The sequence below is a fragment of the Lactuca saligna genome, chromosome 3 (genome assembly GCF_052625555.1).
Source record: "Lactuca saligna cultivar CGN05327 chromosome 3, ASM5262555v1, whole genome shotgun sequence".
Taxonomy (NCBI): Eukaryota; Viridiplantae; Streptophyta; class Magnoliopsida; order Asterales; family Asteraceae; genus Lactuca; species Lactuca saligna.
In genome coordinates this window covers 10,017,533-10,032,610 of record NC_136419.1, presented here as the reverse complement: position 1 = coordinate 10,032,610, position 15,078 = coordinate 10,017,533, and the positions used below count along the sequence as shown (strand labels likewise).

The window sequence follows — 15,078 nt, the reverse complement described above, 5'->3', positions numbered from 1 at the left end:
TCCTCAGCCATAAAGCCCAAAAAACGATTTTCCAGTTATACAATGCATCAATAAAATTGAAACCAAGCTAGGCTCTGATACCACTGATGGGTTTTGGTCATAATACATCCTATGTGCTCATACAAACCCTAATGCTTGGATCTAGGTTTCTCTATTGTACATGCTTTGAATCCAAGACTATAAACCCTAATTCTAACATATGGAAATCAACATTAACATATAATTAGGTTTAAGAACATACCTTGATTGTTATATAGCAATAACAATCACAACTCCACCTTGGATTGACTTTGGAATGCTTAGAGTCACAAGTATCATTCCTCTAATGGCTCAAAAACACCATAAGCAAATGGAGAAGGTATAAAGAGAGAGGTGAGAGGTTAGAATTCGTATCTAGGACCTCTTGGGAAGGGATACACGAATTCATGACCCTAGGGGTGTTTATATAGGTGTAGAGATAGGGTTTCAGTCATTATTCTTATCTAGTTGATTATCCATTAAGCAACCAATAAGATAATCCTTGAATCCTTATCATACTCGAATTCTAAGGCTTTCCAACCTTAAATTCATCCACCATATAAATAAGATAATCCTTACCTTATTTTGTAACTATCACATAATTACAAATCAGCCCCTCTAGTTTAATTAATTACATTTGATCACAAAACTAATTCTTAATTAATTATTGACCAATATTAATTAAACAAATATGATTTCTCCTTTAATATATTATTCTTATAACATATTAATAAATCATATTATCCTCTCTCTCTTTATTCATTTCTCCAATCAAGTTGCTTTGGTGAAGGCAACCCAAAAGGACCATGCACCATCGGGTCAAGTACATACCAAAATAGTTATGGACTTACACACTAATCCAACAATAGATTCATTGAGGATTCAATTTGTTGTCTGATGGCTTCTTCAAGTCAACGTGAAGGTGAATCGAGGTTCTTCAAGTCAATGTGATGGCTTCTTGTGTGTGTGTTTTGTATTGAAGAAGAATGGAGAGAGAGAGATAGAGAGAGACTACATCGAAGGTGGTGGTGGTATTTTCACGCGTATGAGAGAGATAGATATTGGAGTGTTGTTTTTTTAAATTAATAATAATGAAGAATATTAAAATTAACTAAAAATAAATATCCAAGAGCATAATGGTCATTTCAAATGTGGAATGGACTAAATTCGCAACAAAAAACACATATAACGGACGAAGTTAGCAAGTTTTAAGCAAACGAAGGACAGTAGGAGTTAATTTTTGAAAATAAGGACTAAACACGCTTTCTGGCATGTGCACGAGGGACGATTGGTGTAATTTACCATTGACTCTTTGATGCCCTAAACCGATCCGCTCTAGAAACTAGTTGTTACAATTCTGCCATCAATACTAATCTTTAATATCAATTTTAATTTTTTTATTATTTAAATATTTTTAATTCTTTTTTATTATATAAGTAAATTAAAGATAAAACTACCACTAACACATTTACCACCCACCCCTACCCCTACTCTTACCTTCTCTACCATCATCAACACCAACACCAACCTACTATTTTTTAAAGAAATTTTAAAAAACAAACAATTTTTTTTATGAAGATTAAAAACATTAAAAAAAGACTTTTATTGCACCTTATTATGTAGATATGAAAAAAGATAGAAGATATTTTATTTTTTCCAAAAAGAACACCACCTAAGTAAATTTCTAATTACTTATGTTTATGTTTATAGATATATATATATATATATATATATATATATATATATATATATATATATATTTTAACTTTATAATTGATTTTATTACATCATGACATTTTATATTCATAGTCAAGTAGTTAAAATTAAAATAAATAAAAGAATTTCATCAACAATTGTGCTATATGATATTCGAAGTTTTTTCAAAAGGAATCAACGTCTTGGAAAATGATGAGACCTTTTTTCTAAAGTTTTTTTTCCACAATTGTGTATTACTTGAGGGACCGTACAACTTCCATGTCCCACACCAAAGCAACCTTTACAGAGAAGATACGTTCTTTCAGGGGTCCTCTGCTTGCATTCGTCACTCTTCGTATTCTACACCATTTCTACCCTTTTCAACCATTTCGTTGTCTCAAACTTTAGTTAAATGTGTTCGGAGGCTAACCAGATGGCGCAATGCGGGTCGGCAGCAGCATCTCCGACGGTGAAGGAGCTCATTTCTCTCCTCCGATCATCCTTCTTAGCGTCGGAGTTTCAAGATGTTGAAAAAATATTGGTGGAGCGTGAAGATCATATGAGGGATCAGTGTAATGAGTTGAGGAAGAAGGCTGAAACATTTGAAAAGGAGAAGGATGTGTTGTCTATCAAAAATCAGAAGCTGAATGACGAGATGAAAAAGAAACAAAGGGAAGTTGACGCACTGAGAAAGGAAAATTTGGAATATAAGGATCAGATTAAGGTTTTGAATTCTGAGAAATGTAGGGTTTCGAAATCTGCGTTAGAGGATGAGTTGAAAATGAAACAAAGTGAAATTGATGGATTGAGGAAGCTGAATGTCGATTATGAGAAGAAAGAGGCTGATCTTAGGTTTTATAAGAAGCAATCGACGGATTTACACGATAGGGTTTTAAAGTTAGAGAAAACAGCCAAAGAATTGATAGCTTCAGCGGGATCTTCATCGATCAATCAGGAGAATAGCCAACAAAAGAATTCTACTGCTGGTATAAATTTCTTACTTCTGCATAGATTTGATATATCAACGATGTTAATGTATTGTTAAGGGGTGTTTAAATGGTCATTTAACCATTAATTGTGATTTGAAGTCGGAGTCAGAATATGATATGCTGCATTTGCATAATCTAACAAAGATTAGCCCTAAGAAATTCCTTAGCGAGTTTCAACAAGCATATGATTATCCAATGATATAAGAATCAAATTACATTTCCTGTTATTTAAAGAGATTGTTAGTCTAATGATACATAACTGGTCTACATTCAAACTCAAATTTATTAGATATGAAAATGCTACTTGATATGTTTCTATCTTGAATTGTCAAATGATACACAACAGGTTTCTATTGTTTGTTTAAATCTTGGATTTTCTATTTAATATGCATCTAAAATCAGCCAATTTGGAGGATTTCTAATTGCTTCTTCTGTATCACAGAAAACATTGAACCACCATTGCTTGTTGCAAAGGGGGACAACAAGATAAAAACAGAACCCAAGCTTCAAGAGATCATACAGATTGATGATGATGATGATCTAAAGTGTCACTCGACATTGAAAAGAAAACAGAGTTCTAATGAAGTAGATAAAAAGTATAGTAGTGATTTTGTTGATGACATTCAACCCGCAACTCAAAAAAGGAAAAATCTTCAAGATTTGTATAATCAGCCAATAATTTCAAATCCCCATTCTACCCCTCAGTCATCAGGAATCACACCACGTGTGGAGAAAGTTGAGCCAAGAAATCTCTTGTCTTCCTTGGATAGTCCAGCCTCCATTTCTGATCTAAATACCAACATCATTGATGGAGCATACAAATCAATAATTGCTAGAAATAAGATGATAAAAGGAAAATGGAGATTCAAATCTGAGATGCTTGAAGAATTTGATAAAGATGATGAGCTTTGTATGAATGCCATTTGTGCTCTACATAGACAAAGTCGTACTGTTCTTCCACTTTTTGATAAATCAAGGTACAATCTTGAATCTTCAAGTTGTTATTTCCTAATTGTCAAACTTTGTGTATCTCAATTAAGATTATGTTTCCTCTTTTTTTGTTGTTTCTAGAATCACCCAACTGGCACTGTTGCTTATCAATGGGGACCCACAGCAAAAGTTGAAAAAAACAGCTTCAGAAGTTAATCCTTGTGATGTTGATGAATGTAGGATGCTTGCTAAAAAGTATGCAGCCCAGATCTTTAATATATTCAAGAATAAAGATGACCCTTTCTTCCCTCCTTCCACAAGTTAAGAAAAAAGACCAGATTTCTATACATTAATCGTTGAATTGTCTGTAAATCTTAAGTTTTTGTGAAGTTTATCAACATTATAACAAAATAGGAAAGTAGAATAGTACTCTGACTAGGATATGTTAAGTGTGGTGTGAAATGTGAATATGAAATCCGAGGTTTAAATCTCTTTGTAAAAAAGTTTTCAACTTTTTGAACTAAATTGCCACTTAAAGTTTGATTTTCATACAATATCTTAGCTTATGTTAGTTAACAGATTAGTTGGGTTTTTTACAGACTTCTAGGCACATTTTCATGCGTCATTTTAGCATGTTTTCGTACTTAGTGTAGTTATATTGTATGCATATCACACTATCACTACAATTTGGGAAATGCACATGTTTGGTGGATTATGTGGTACAATTATATGATCATTTTGGTGCATCTTTGATTCAAATTAAGTCTTTGAGGATCCATCATTGTGCATTCTGACTTATAAGCTACACAAGAACTGATGAAACTTTTTTTTTCCCTTTGTTTATGGATACATCTATGATCTATATTGTGTGATTCAAATTTCAAATCTTTGGGGCATTTAGTTCTTATGCAATGCTTTTAAATTGACAGACTTTATGTATTTATGTTTGGGTTGTAAATATGTTAAATGTGAAAAATGACAAATGGTATACTAGTTGTTTTTTTTTTTTTTTTTTTTTTTACTTATTCTTGTTTGTTTATATTGAAAGTAAGCTATAATATTAGTAAACCTAAATCTATTCATGCACAATAAGAACCTATGAAACATTTTCTATACCATAAGTTTAATAATAAAAATAAAAAACCAAACATTTTTAAACAAAAAAAAAATACTAAAGTTAATTATAAAACATAATTACAAAGTTTTTAAGTGGTGGTTTGGTCTTTTTAACAAGTAAGGAGAAAATTTAAAATTAAAATGTCTTTTACCAAAATGGTAGAAAAATGAAACGCTTAAGGAAACCTTATTGACGCTAATGGAATTTAATTTTCTTAGTATTTTCAACTAAAACATCTTTATAGGGTGGAATTGAATCCCAATTCCATAAGGTGGTCTTTTGGAATGAGAAGAAAGTGGAATTTAAATCCAACACTTTATTATGCTTGGTTTGAAATTTCAGAAGGAATCCACTTGGATCCTTAATGAGTTCAACTTTCTAAAAGATATGGGGATTAAAATCTCTCTGGAATTATTGAAGATTACGAGTATGATAATTGTTTATTTTTAAGACTACATATCGAACGCCACCACCTTAAACATCACCGACTCTATCATTATCACTACCATAACCACCTCTATCATTATCACTACCACCTCTACCACCACTACCATCGCCATCTCCACCACCAACCACCACCACCTCCAACGCCACCACCTCCGTCACCACCATCACGACCACCATCATTTATAATTTTTATAATTTATATAATATATTTTTACATATAAGTTATAGAATAAAATAAAATTAAGCAAAAAAAGAAGTGCAATTAATATCATTTTACATCATTACAATTCCATTTCTTGCAACAAAATATGGAGTTTGGTTACAATGCCCAACATATTCAATTCTTTATCAGATTCCATTTCCTAGATTGTTCGTTCTTACGAACAGTTAAAATGTGGTTGTCAAAGACTTTTGGTTTATGCAGGATTGGAGATTTTCTTGAAGATGTGATATTCGGTGTAGTGAAGAGAGCACTCAACTCTCAGCTTTGATGTCTTTGCTAGTGGAGGTCATCATCATTGATTCTTTGGATAGATGAGATGTGTAATTTGGAGCCATTGGATGATTTCACACTTAGATCAGTGCGATAACCAGATTGATAATGTGAGTCTTCCAACTGTTGACATACCTACCAGGTGGAATCCACATGTTTGTTCCTATAAAGGTCAACATTTTTGTTTGATGGTTAGTTCTGGATCGTCTTCCTACTCGAGTGAACTTGGATAAAAGAGGGATTGATATTGACTCAACTTCGTGTCCTATTTGTTCTAACCATTTAGAAAATGTCGGTCATTTATTCTTCAGTTGTGATTTGACTCGTGAGATATGACAATTAATGTGGGTTTGGATAGACATCGATATCCCTTATTTTTCAAACTTCACATATATGTTTCAATGGATTGATTTGCATTTATTGGTCCAATTCAAACGGAAAGCCTTGTAATCGGTTTTTTGATATTCTTTGGGTTTTGTGGTCTTATAGAAACACTATAGTTTTCCGGCATAAACAGTATAGAAAATCTTCCATGTTTGGCATCAACATTATAGAAATACTAAGGCCAACCATAGCTGGATTGTGTGGGTAAAAAAACCTGATCATGTAATTTTGAACTATATTGTTCGTTTTTGTTAACATCTAGCTTGTTTTTTAGTTAAAGTTTCTAACATTAAAAAAAAACATTGTCTAAACCAAACGGCACCTAAGATTTTGGTAGATTCCAAAAAAACAAAACACTCCCTTACGTTTGTTGTCCTAAAAATTTAACTTTGTGACAAATTGCAACATCAACACCACAAGTTCTCATTTATGTTTGGTACATTTCAACAAGAAGACAAAAACTTGATATCTTCTACGTACGCCAAGTTACAAGCCGTTCTAGCTTGTACTTCACGCATCAACCTTTGTACTTTTTATCATGTTCTGTTGTTCGTGTAATTTTGTTATCTAAAAATTTTCGAACCTTGTCAAAACCTTATATTGGGTGCTTCTTGAAGAGCGTTATTTTTTCTGTTTTCAATTAAATTATTTTCCAAATCAAGAAATAATAACCTAAGTATTAAAACAGTTTTGTATTATCAATCGCTTTTGGTCCAAAGATATGTTGCGATTAATTTGAATTTGGAATTATTATAAATGATAAAATAATTTGCACAGAAAATGAAAAGATCAAGTTGTTGAATTATTTCCTATTTTGGGATGGTTTGTGCTGTGATTGGATTCAAGTGGATGTTGAGTGGGCCCAGGTGGTCTTTTTTAATACTGATGACTACGTGTGTGGTTCAGAGCCCACATAAAATCTCTGGTCACAACCTAACCAACTCAATACTATATTACTATCTTTCACTCAATCATATTCTATTATTTTTAGCTTTATGTTATCTTATATTTTTATGTTATTCCAATCTAAATTCAGTTATCTCTCTATTCATAATATTCATGTCTCCCCGATTTATGTTTCTTATTCTTTTCACTAAGGGTTAAATCATTCTTTTAGAAAAAGAGCTGAATATAAATATTTATATGTTAAACGAACATATTTAATCATAAGACTTTATTATATATATTTAATACATCATTTCATGGATTGGAATTGTTTTCTTAGCATCATTTAGAATTTCTACATTACCTACTTTTATTTATGTGATTTTTAAAACATCACAACAAACATGAATGTTATTGTAATGTTTTGAAGATTTAAGAAATAACTCACCCTAATAAAGTTAATCACATTTCCAAAGAATATTACTGAGACAAGAACTTATATTCATAAAATATTACTCACATTAAATTAATTCATAAACCCAATGATTTCTTAAATAATACTCTATTAAGAGTTTATAGTCAAAATATAATAGTTTTTAAGAAATCATTTTAAAATATTGTGTAGCTGAACTAAACAATCAAATATAATAAAGGTATATTACTAGTAAACTAGTATTATAAGTACTTAAGTAAGAAAAAAAAGGTATTTTGGATTTATCTATTTTTTGGTTTGTTAAGGCTTAAGAGGAGTGAACATTTTGGTCAACACATAATGTAATGGCTGGTCAATGGTTATATAGCTTTGGCTTTGATTTTTAAGTTGCATACAAACAATATTATAAAAGGAAAAACTGTAAAACCTCCCCCCTTAAGATATCTCTTGCAATTTCATGTTTAAAAGAATATTGTAAAAAAACCTCTCAATAGGGTTTTAATTTTAGCCTTGGCTCCAAAATTTCTTGATTTTTTGTTCTAGTTTTCTCTAAATCGATATGTTCTTGCTCGAATTCTTGTTTAGGACGACAAAGGTATTGAATTGCATTATACTTTTTGTTTTATGCAATGATTCTTTTTGTGTTTTTTTTTTCAAGTTCTCATGGATTTGTGTATAACTTGATAGGCTAATTTTGACTCTGATTACTATCTTTAGACGTTTAGATTCGTATTATGAAATCTTATCGGATGGTTTTAAAGCGCAATCCATGTATGTATATACAAGTAGAGGAGCTTCGATAATTTGAGTTTTAGATTGATTGATGACATCCTCGAGGATTGAAGACCATACAAAGTAATTGGGATTAAAAAATTGAAAAAAAGTGGTTGGAGTTGAGTTAGGGTTCTTGTGATTTAAATATATGTTTGGGGAATTGGATTCGGTTTTGTTTGCTTTGGAAACATCAATTTAAGCATTCTCTTGATGTCCTTCTTTATGGTTTGAATTGTGAGCCATAAACTGGTTGTTGATTGTATAGAGGTAGCAAGTATCGTTTTTAAAACCCTAGATTTATGTCTAATCCAGTGAATACATAATCTGCTACTAGCAATTGAATTTTTTTGTGCATCATTTTCCTTTTAAATCCAGATCTAACTTTCTGAAACCTAGATTTCCTGACATTTGATATTGAATTTCTATGTAGGAATAGAGTCATCACCAATTCATGAAGTTTGGTCTGAGCAAATGGATGAATTAGTGGGTAATGAAGGGACTACAGTAACTGACATTGATAACAAACTGTTCTTGAGGCGTGGAAGCTCAAATATGCTTGAAATGCAGGAAATGCTTATACCTGGTGATGTTAATGTTCAGGAGAACACAATGGGTTTATATTTAGATGTTTTGGATGGAAAGAACGCAGCTAGGGTTGACACGTCAGCACATGCATGCACGAGCCCACGATGTGTGAATGATTCCGGGGTTATGGTTGAAGAATTAACAGTAAAAAGTTATGACAGTGGGAACTTGAAGATAGATGCCTCAAGCATGAAAGGCAAAATGCATAATGCACAAATCAAATGGCAACATCTGCATCAAAGATCTGAAGGGAAAATAACCGGTGTTTGGGAAGATTCAGGCTCCACTATCTTCCCAGAACTCATGAACAATAACCAACAAATCCAAAATCAAAATGACACAATTGACCTTTCACGCCGTGAAGACAAACAGCCTGCTTCAACTTCAGGCAATATGTTGTTATCTCCTGGTGGGATTCGCACAAAGATTCTTTCTCAATCCGGGTTTTCTCAGTATTTTGTGAAAAATACATTGAAGGGTAAAGGTGTCATTTGCAATGGCCCAGCTCGTGATGGTCTTCTTGCTCATATTCGTGGTCAGAATCATCCAAATGCTGGTTTGATGGATTCAAAGTCAGCACCTGATTCCATTAAAGAAGTTAATGTTTCTCATGTTCATGAAAGTTTGAGTCTGAGAGAATGGCTGAAAGCTGGTCATAACAAGGTAGACAAATCCAAGAGCCTTTATGTATTCAAACAGATTCTTGATCTGGTGGATTCATCTCATTCTCAAGGTGTGGCTTTGCAAACCTTACGCCCATCATGCTTCAGGTTGATGTCATCAAACCAAGTTCTGTACTTGGGTTCTTCACCTCTCGTGGAAAATAATGGAAGTGAGAAGAGACAATTGGAACATGATCTTGTTCTTGGTCCTAACCAAAGCTCAAAAAGAAGAAAGCATGTGGAGAACCAGAAGTCTTTCAGGAGGTGGCCTCAGTTTTCAATGCTTTCTGGTAATGGTTTTCCTCAAGATTCTGGATATGGATTCAATGGAGAGAGTATCCCTACAAGAAGTAATACACATACAATCCAAAGCATGTCCAACAATCTGCTGCGTGGGTCCCCTACATCACAAATGGTGACTAACTTTGGTGGTGATCCGCTAGAAGAGCAGTGGTATGCCAGTCCAGAGGATCCTAAAGGGATGTGTGCCACATCAGCATCAAATGTCTACTCTCTCGGTGTTCTTCTATTTGAGGTATGAATTGCTTTTTCACCTATAAATTACAGTGTATCTTGCTCATAAATGGTGTAAAGAATATATAGCAACGGTTACTAACAATAATATAGCAGTTATGGCATGTGGTGCTAACTTGGAAAATAATCATGCAGTCCACAATTAGCCTTTTCTGCAAAACCAAAAGAAAAAAAAAACGATTACAAGAATAAGATAACCAAAAAATGAAGATAAACCGGGATAAATCATACCACAACCAAATTTAGACAGAAATAAAAATAAATAAAAAGTCATAAGTTAATCAAATGATCAGATTAAGTAATGAAAACGAAGGTAGACTGACAATAAGAGAGTCTATCTACAACCATACACTTTGTCACGTGCCATAAACAACGTTTTGGTATTAACCTAAGTTGGTAGTTTGGAATCAGATTGTTATTATTATTATTATTCTTTAGGGTATCGAAGTGTAATTGTTCTTTTCTTTATTCTTGTTATTTGGAAAGAACAAAGATTGTTTTCTTCTTTTGAGTTTCCTGAGTGTTTCAATCTTCCTCTTCGTCTACAACTATTTCCCGCATTAAGACTAACAAACCATGCGACTCATCATGTTGGAAAAAATACATCAGCATGAACTAATTTAAGTTGAATGCTTGACTTGCAGTTGAGTTACCATCTTTGTTCATTCATTGTTTGGTATCTTAAATTAGATTTGGGGTTAAGATATAAACACTTCTCTCTTACTTATTTTCATTTAATACTCCCTCTGTGGCAAAAAAAAAAAAAAAAAAAAACCTATGGGGCATTTTGGAATGTTGGTATATTTTAAGTTTAGTAAGTAAGTGGATCTTATTTTTTCCTTTTTTCCATCAATACCATGCATCTTGGTTTCTTCTTATTGTTAACTTGTTGAGAGACAACCTTTCTAGTACACATAACCAGGAATCTAAGCAAGGGTGAAAGCTTTTGAAGGAGCAAAACACACAAAGTTGTATGTTCATACGTATGAATATATGCAAGTTACAAAGGTCGTATAAGGCAAAAACAAGAACTGAAAATACGCCGCACTACTATCCACTAACATGAAATGGAAAAACCGATACTAAATAACTACCCACTAACCGGACCAATTCAACTAAGAAAGATTATACATAAAACTTAGATACGGATAGGGCAAGCACGTGAGTGCATGCATGCATGTTTGGATAGTTTAGCCGACGTCTGATTTTATGTATCTTTTGAAAATCGGTGAATTCTGATGCGAGATATTCCCTTTCATCGCCTGATCTCAAACAACCTATGTTATGATTTGTCTCTCTTTGAACTTTAGGCTTAAACTCTTGGAACATGGAAAACACTTGAAGGCTTCTCATTCATGAAATGCACCTATATGTAACGCGAGTAATGAATATTACCATGTATTAAATGCCTTTGATTGAAGGTTTCATAATAGCTCCGCATACGTCACAATGTAAGTTCTAGGGGTATTTTGTACTTGTACTTTGAACTTTCAAACGGCTGTTGGTGAGATTTCATATATCGGCACCCACCACAAACAAGATCTTTTCCAACTTTAAATTGAGGAAGACAACACCATTTGTTTCTTGATCATCGAATTGAGTTTGTCATAATTCATATGGCTTAATCATATATGCCACATATCAACATTCTCTTCCTTTTTGTCTTCTCTAATAAGCATTTCAACTCACATTACATATATCGAACCCGTTCTTTGTCCCTTTATAATTGTTTTGATGGAGTCACAAGTTCATGATCTTAACATCATATGTACCAAACACCATGTAGCCTCTAGTCACTAGTGGAAGCAATTTCCTAACTTCCATATACATGAAATCACTTATATTTAATTTAAATAACCATATATTTTCACTATGATCCCACATTGAAATCACTTTATATAATGAAATGTCAACACCACAAAACAAGAAAAGAGATTCATTGAAAAAAAATAATAATAAAAAAGTTAGTTATGAAATTTGAGGTCATTTGTGGCAAAAAATTAAAAATATAAAAATTGGTTATTTTATACAACTCTATAAACATATATTTATAAGAGATCAGGAAGAGCTTTTGCAAAAAAAAGAAAAAACACCACCCAAGTGTTAAAGTTTTGGTTGTTGAGCTTCTTCACACCACAAACTGGTATTAGAGCATGGTTGTATGTTCATACATGAAATGGAAAAACTGATACTAAATAACTACCCACTAACTAGACATGCATGGATAGAATTGGATGTTGCACTTTGCCACTTAGAATAGTTATCCTTCTTAACCTTGTTTAGATAGAGAATTGAGTGCTTGCAACTTATATGTCATGTTCTTGTTTTCCAGTTACTTGGTTCTTTTGAATCTGCTAGAGCACATGCTATTGCAATGATGGATCTTCGCCAGAGGATCCTCCCTCCATCTTTCCTGTCAGAGAATCCCCAGGAAGCTGGATTTTGTCTTTGGCTGCTTCACCCCGAACCATCATTACGCCCAACAACTAGGTATATATATATATATATATTTTTTTTTTCTGAATTATGTTGTTTATACATACATATGACGACTACAGACACATGTATGGATCATATGTCTAATATATAAACTCTTTTTAACCTAACAAGTAACAAACATGAACTCTCCTCTTATCAGAGACATCCAACAGTCCCAGCTTGTAAGCGGGATACAACAATCATCCATAAAAGAGCTGTCATCATCCATTACTCAAGAAGATGCTGAATCAGATTTAATGTTGCATTTCCTTGCATCCTTAAAAGAACAAAAGCAGAAATGTGGCACAAAGTTAGTTGATGAAATCAGGTGCTTAGAATCCGACATCTCAGAGATCATGTCAAGACAGCCAAACAATTCACTGTCCTTTCCAGGTCCAGCTCAGCATAAACTACTAAAATCTAGTTCCAGCCATGGCGGATCACGGTTGATAGCCAATATGAATCATCTTGAACATGCTTACTTTTCCGTGAGGTCCACCGTAAAGATCCCGGACTATGATACGGAGGAACACGAAGTTTTAACAAGTCGGGAAAACAATATAAAAAATACAGGGATGGGGCCCAGCCCAAAAAAGATGGAAGCAGCTGCAGACAACAAGCCTTCAGACCGATTAGGAATCTTTTTCAATGGTTTGTGCAAATATGCTCGGTATAGTAAGTTTGAAGTGAAGGGTATTTTAAGGAATGGTGATTTCAGTAGTATGGGAAATGTCATATGCTCACTTGGGTTCGATCGTGATGAAGATTATATTGCAACTGCTGGAGTTTCGAAGAAGATAAAAGTTTATGATTTTGAATCTCTGTTGAGCGATTCTGTTGACATTCATTATCCAGCCATTGAAATGTCAAACAAATCAAAGATTAGCTGTATTTGTTGGAACAACTATATCAGAAACTATCTTGCTTCAACAGACTATGATGGCGTAGTCAAGGTATAATTTCAAAACAATTTGCTTATAAAATTAAATCATATGTTAACAATAAATAAATACAGATATGGGACGCTGGAGCTGGTGAAGCAGTTTCTCATCATATGGAGCATGAAAGGCGGACATGGTCTGTTGACTTTTCTCGAGCAGATCCTATGAAATTAGCCAGTGGAAGTGATGACTGTACTGTGAAGTTATGGAGCATTAATGAAGTAAGTAATATAATATTAATACCCCTTTTTACCCTTTTATTTAGTTAATATAAACGATTGTGGTTTTTGATATGTATGTGTAGAAGAAGAGCTTGACGACAATCAAAAGTGCAGCAAATGTGTGCTCAGTCCAATTTTCGCCTTACTCCAGTCATTTGATGTGTTTTGGGTCTGCTGATTATACAACTTACTGTTATGATCTGAGGAATATTTCAACCCCTCTGTGTACTTTGACTGGCCATGACAGAGCTGTTAGTTTTGTGAAATTTTTGGATCCTGGAACCCTAATTTCTGCATCAACAGACAACACCTTGAAGCTTTGGGACCTTAACAAAGCAGCCAATTCTGGTTGTTTATCAACCACACCCACCAGTTGCATCTTAACCTATAAAGGCCATACTAATGAGAAGGTATGTACATTTACATTTACCACCTTCTCTTCATGATAATATTAATATTCTTATTTCTTAATGATTTTGTATCTCTCTCTCAGAATTTTGTTGGTTTATCTGTTGCTGATGGATACATTGCATGTGGCTCAGAAACTAATGAGGTATTATTATGCCCATATGCCCTATTTCTCTTATCATTTTGATTTTTTTTTTTGAATTTTTGTATGTACTACGCTGTTTGTAGGTGTTTGCTTATTATAGATCATTGCCTATACCTATCACTTCCCACAAGTTTGGGTCTATTGATCCTATTTCTGGAAAAGAGACTGAAAATGAAAGCAATCAGTTTGTTTCAAGCGTCTGTTGGAGACAAAAATCAGAAATGGTGGTTGCTGCAAATTCCAGTGGATGCCTCAAGTTCTTACAGATGGTCTAACAAAATCTCCAAATCTTGAGTTTGACTTTTTTTTTTCGAAGCTATATATATATATAATTAATTAATTAATTTTGACTTCGTAGTGGTAGTGGCTTGTATATCTCAAAATCCTAAGGTTGACTTTGACTTCAACTGTTACTGCATCTATACTTACACACTACTCTAGACTCTAGTTTGTCTTACTTCCACCTGCTAAACATCAATCATGTCAAAGTGCAAGAGTCGAACAGGACAATGATGACGTGGCATTGCATTGGATGACATAAACATAAAAAAAAAAAAAAAAATAAAAAAAATCTGGACTTGTAAAGTAAAAGTTTCTGGAGAAGCTAGGGTTGGGGGTTGGTTTCTTTTTGAATTTTCTTTGTAACAGATTGGTTTCGATCACTGCAAGGAAAAATGAAAACGAATTTGTGAAATATTTTATAAGCAGTTGAGTATAGATAGGTTGTATATTTTGACATATGTTTGCTGCTGAAATTTCGACGGCTGCTTTTATCAATTATCATATAGTAAATGATATTTCACTAAATGATATTTATGGCTGGAATTTGATCTTTATGTTAATAGGGTTATTACTGAATTTTGAAACGAATTATTTTAAAATGTCAACAAACGTATTTTATTTATATTTATCTACTATCTACAAGACAACTCTCTTTTT

General features: G+C 33.2%; 2 protein-coding genes across 2 annotated transcripts; both read left to right on the top strand.

Moving 5' to 3' along the window:
• The first annotated feature begins 2,004 nt into the window (after positions 1–2,004).
• Positions 2,005–4,157, top strand: LOC145034419 (uncharacterized). The gene is made up of 3 exons (XM_078982824.1): positions 2,005–2,699; positions 3,145–3,679; positions 3,774–4,157. The coding sequence occupies exons 1-3, from the start codon at positions 2,126–2,128 to the stop codon at positions 3,955–3,957; spliced, it is 1,293 nt and encodes a 430-aa protein (XP_078838950.1). The 5' UTR covers positions 2,005–2,125; the 3' UTR covers positions 3,958–4,157.
• A 3,634-nt stretch (positions 4,158–7,791) lies between these two features.
• On the top strand, positions 7,792–14,596 carry LOC145034418 (protein SPA1-RELATED 2-like). The gene is made up of 8 exons (XM_078982823.1): positions 7,792–7,986; positions 8,596–9,947; positions 12,279–12,436; positions 12,585–13,377; positions 13,440–13,586; positions 13,670–13,996; positions 14,080–14,139; positions 14,223–14,596. Exons 2-8 carry the CDS (start codon positions 8,637–8,639, stop codon positions 14,412–14,414), a joined length of 2,988 nt encoding a protein of 995 aa, XP_078838949.1. The 5' UTR covers positions 7,792–7,986; positions 8,596–8,636; the 3' UTR covers positions 14,415–14,596.
• Positions 14,597–15,078: the final 482 nt, after the last annotated feature.

What these genes read in the sequence shown, in the direction of transcription:
- LOC145034419 (XM_078982824.1), top strand. Translation starts at nt 2,126, where the DNA reads ATGTGTTCGGAGGCTAACCAGATGGCGCAATGCGGGTCGGCAGCAGCA. An exon ending in ACAAAAGAATTCTACTGCTG is followed by an intron (nt 2,700 to 3,144) that starts GTATAAATTTCT and finishes TCTGTATCACAG; the next exon opens with AAAACATTGAACCACCATTG. An exon ending in CCACTTTTTGATAAATCAAG is followed by an intron (nt 3,680 to 3,773) that starts GTACAATCTTGA and finishes TGTTGTTTCTAG; the next exon opens with AATCACCCAACTGGCACTGT.
- LOC145034418 (XM_078982823.1), top strand. Translation starts at nt 8,637, where the DNA reads ATGGATGAATTAGTGGGTAATGAAGGGACTACAGTAACTGACATTGAT. An exon ending in TCGGTGTTCTTCTATTTGAG is followed by an intron (nt 9,948 to 12,278) that starts GTATGAATTGCT and finishes CTTGTTTTCCAG; the next exon opens with TTACTTGGTTCTTTTGAATC. An exon ending in ACTATGATGGCGTAGTCAAG is followed by an intron (nt 13,378 to 13,439) that starts GTATAATTTCAA and finishes AAATAAATACAG; the next exon opens with ATATGGGACGCTGGAGCTGG.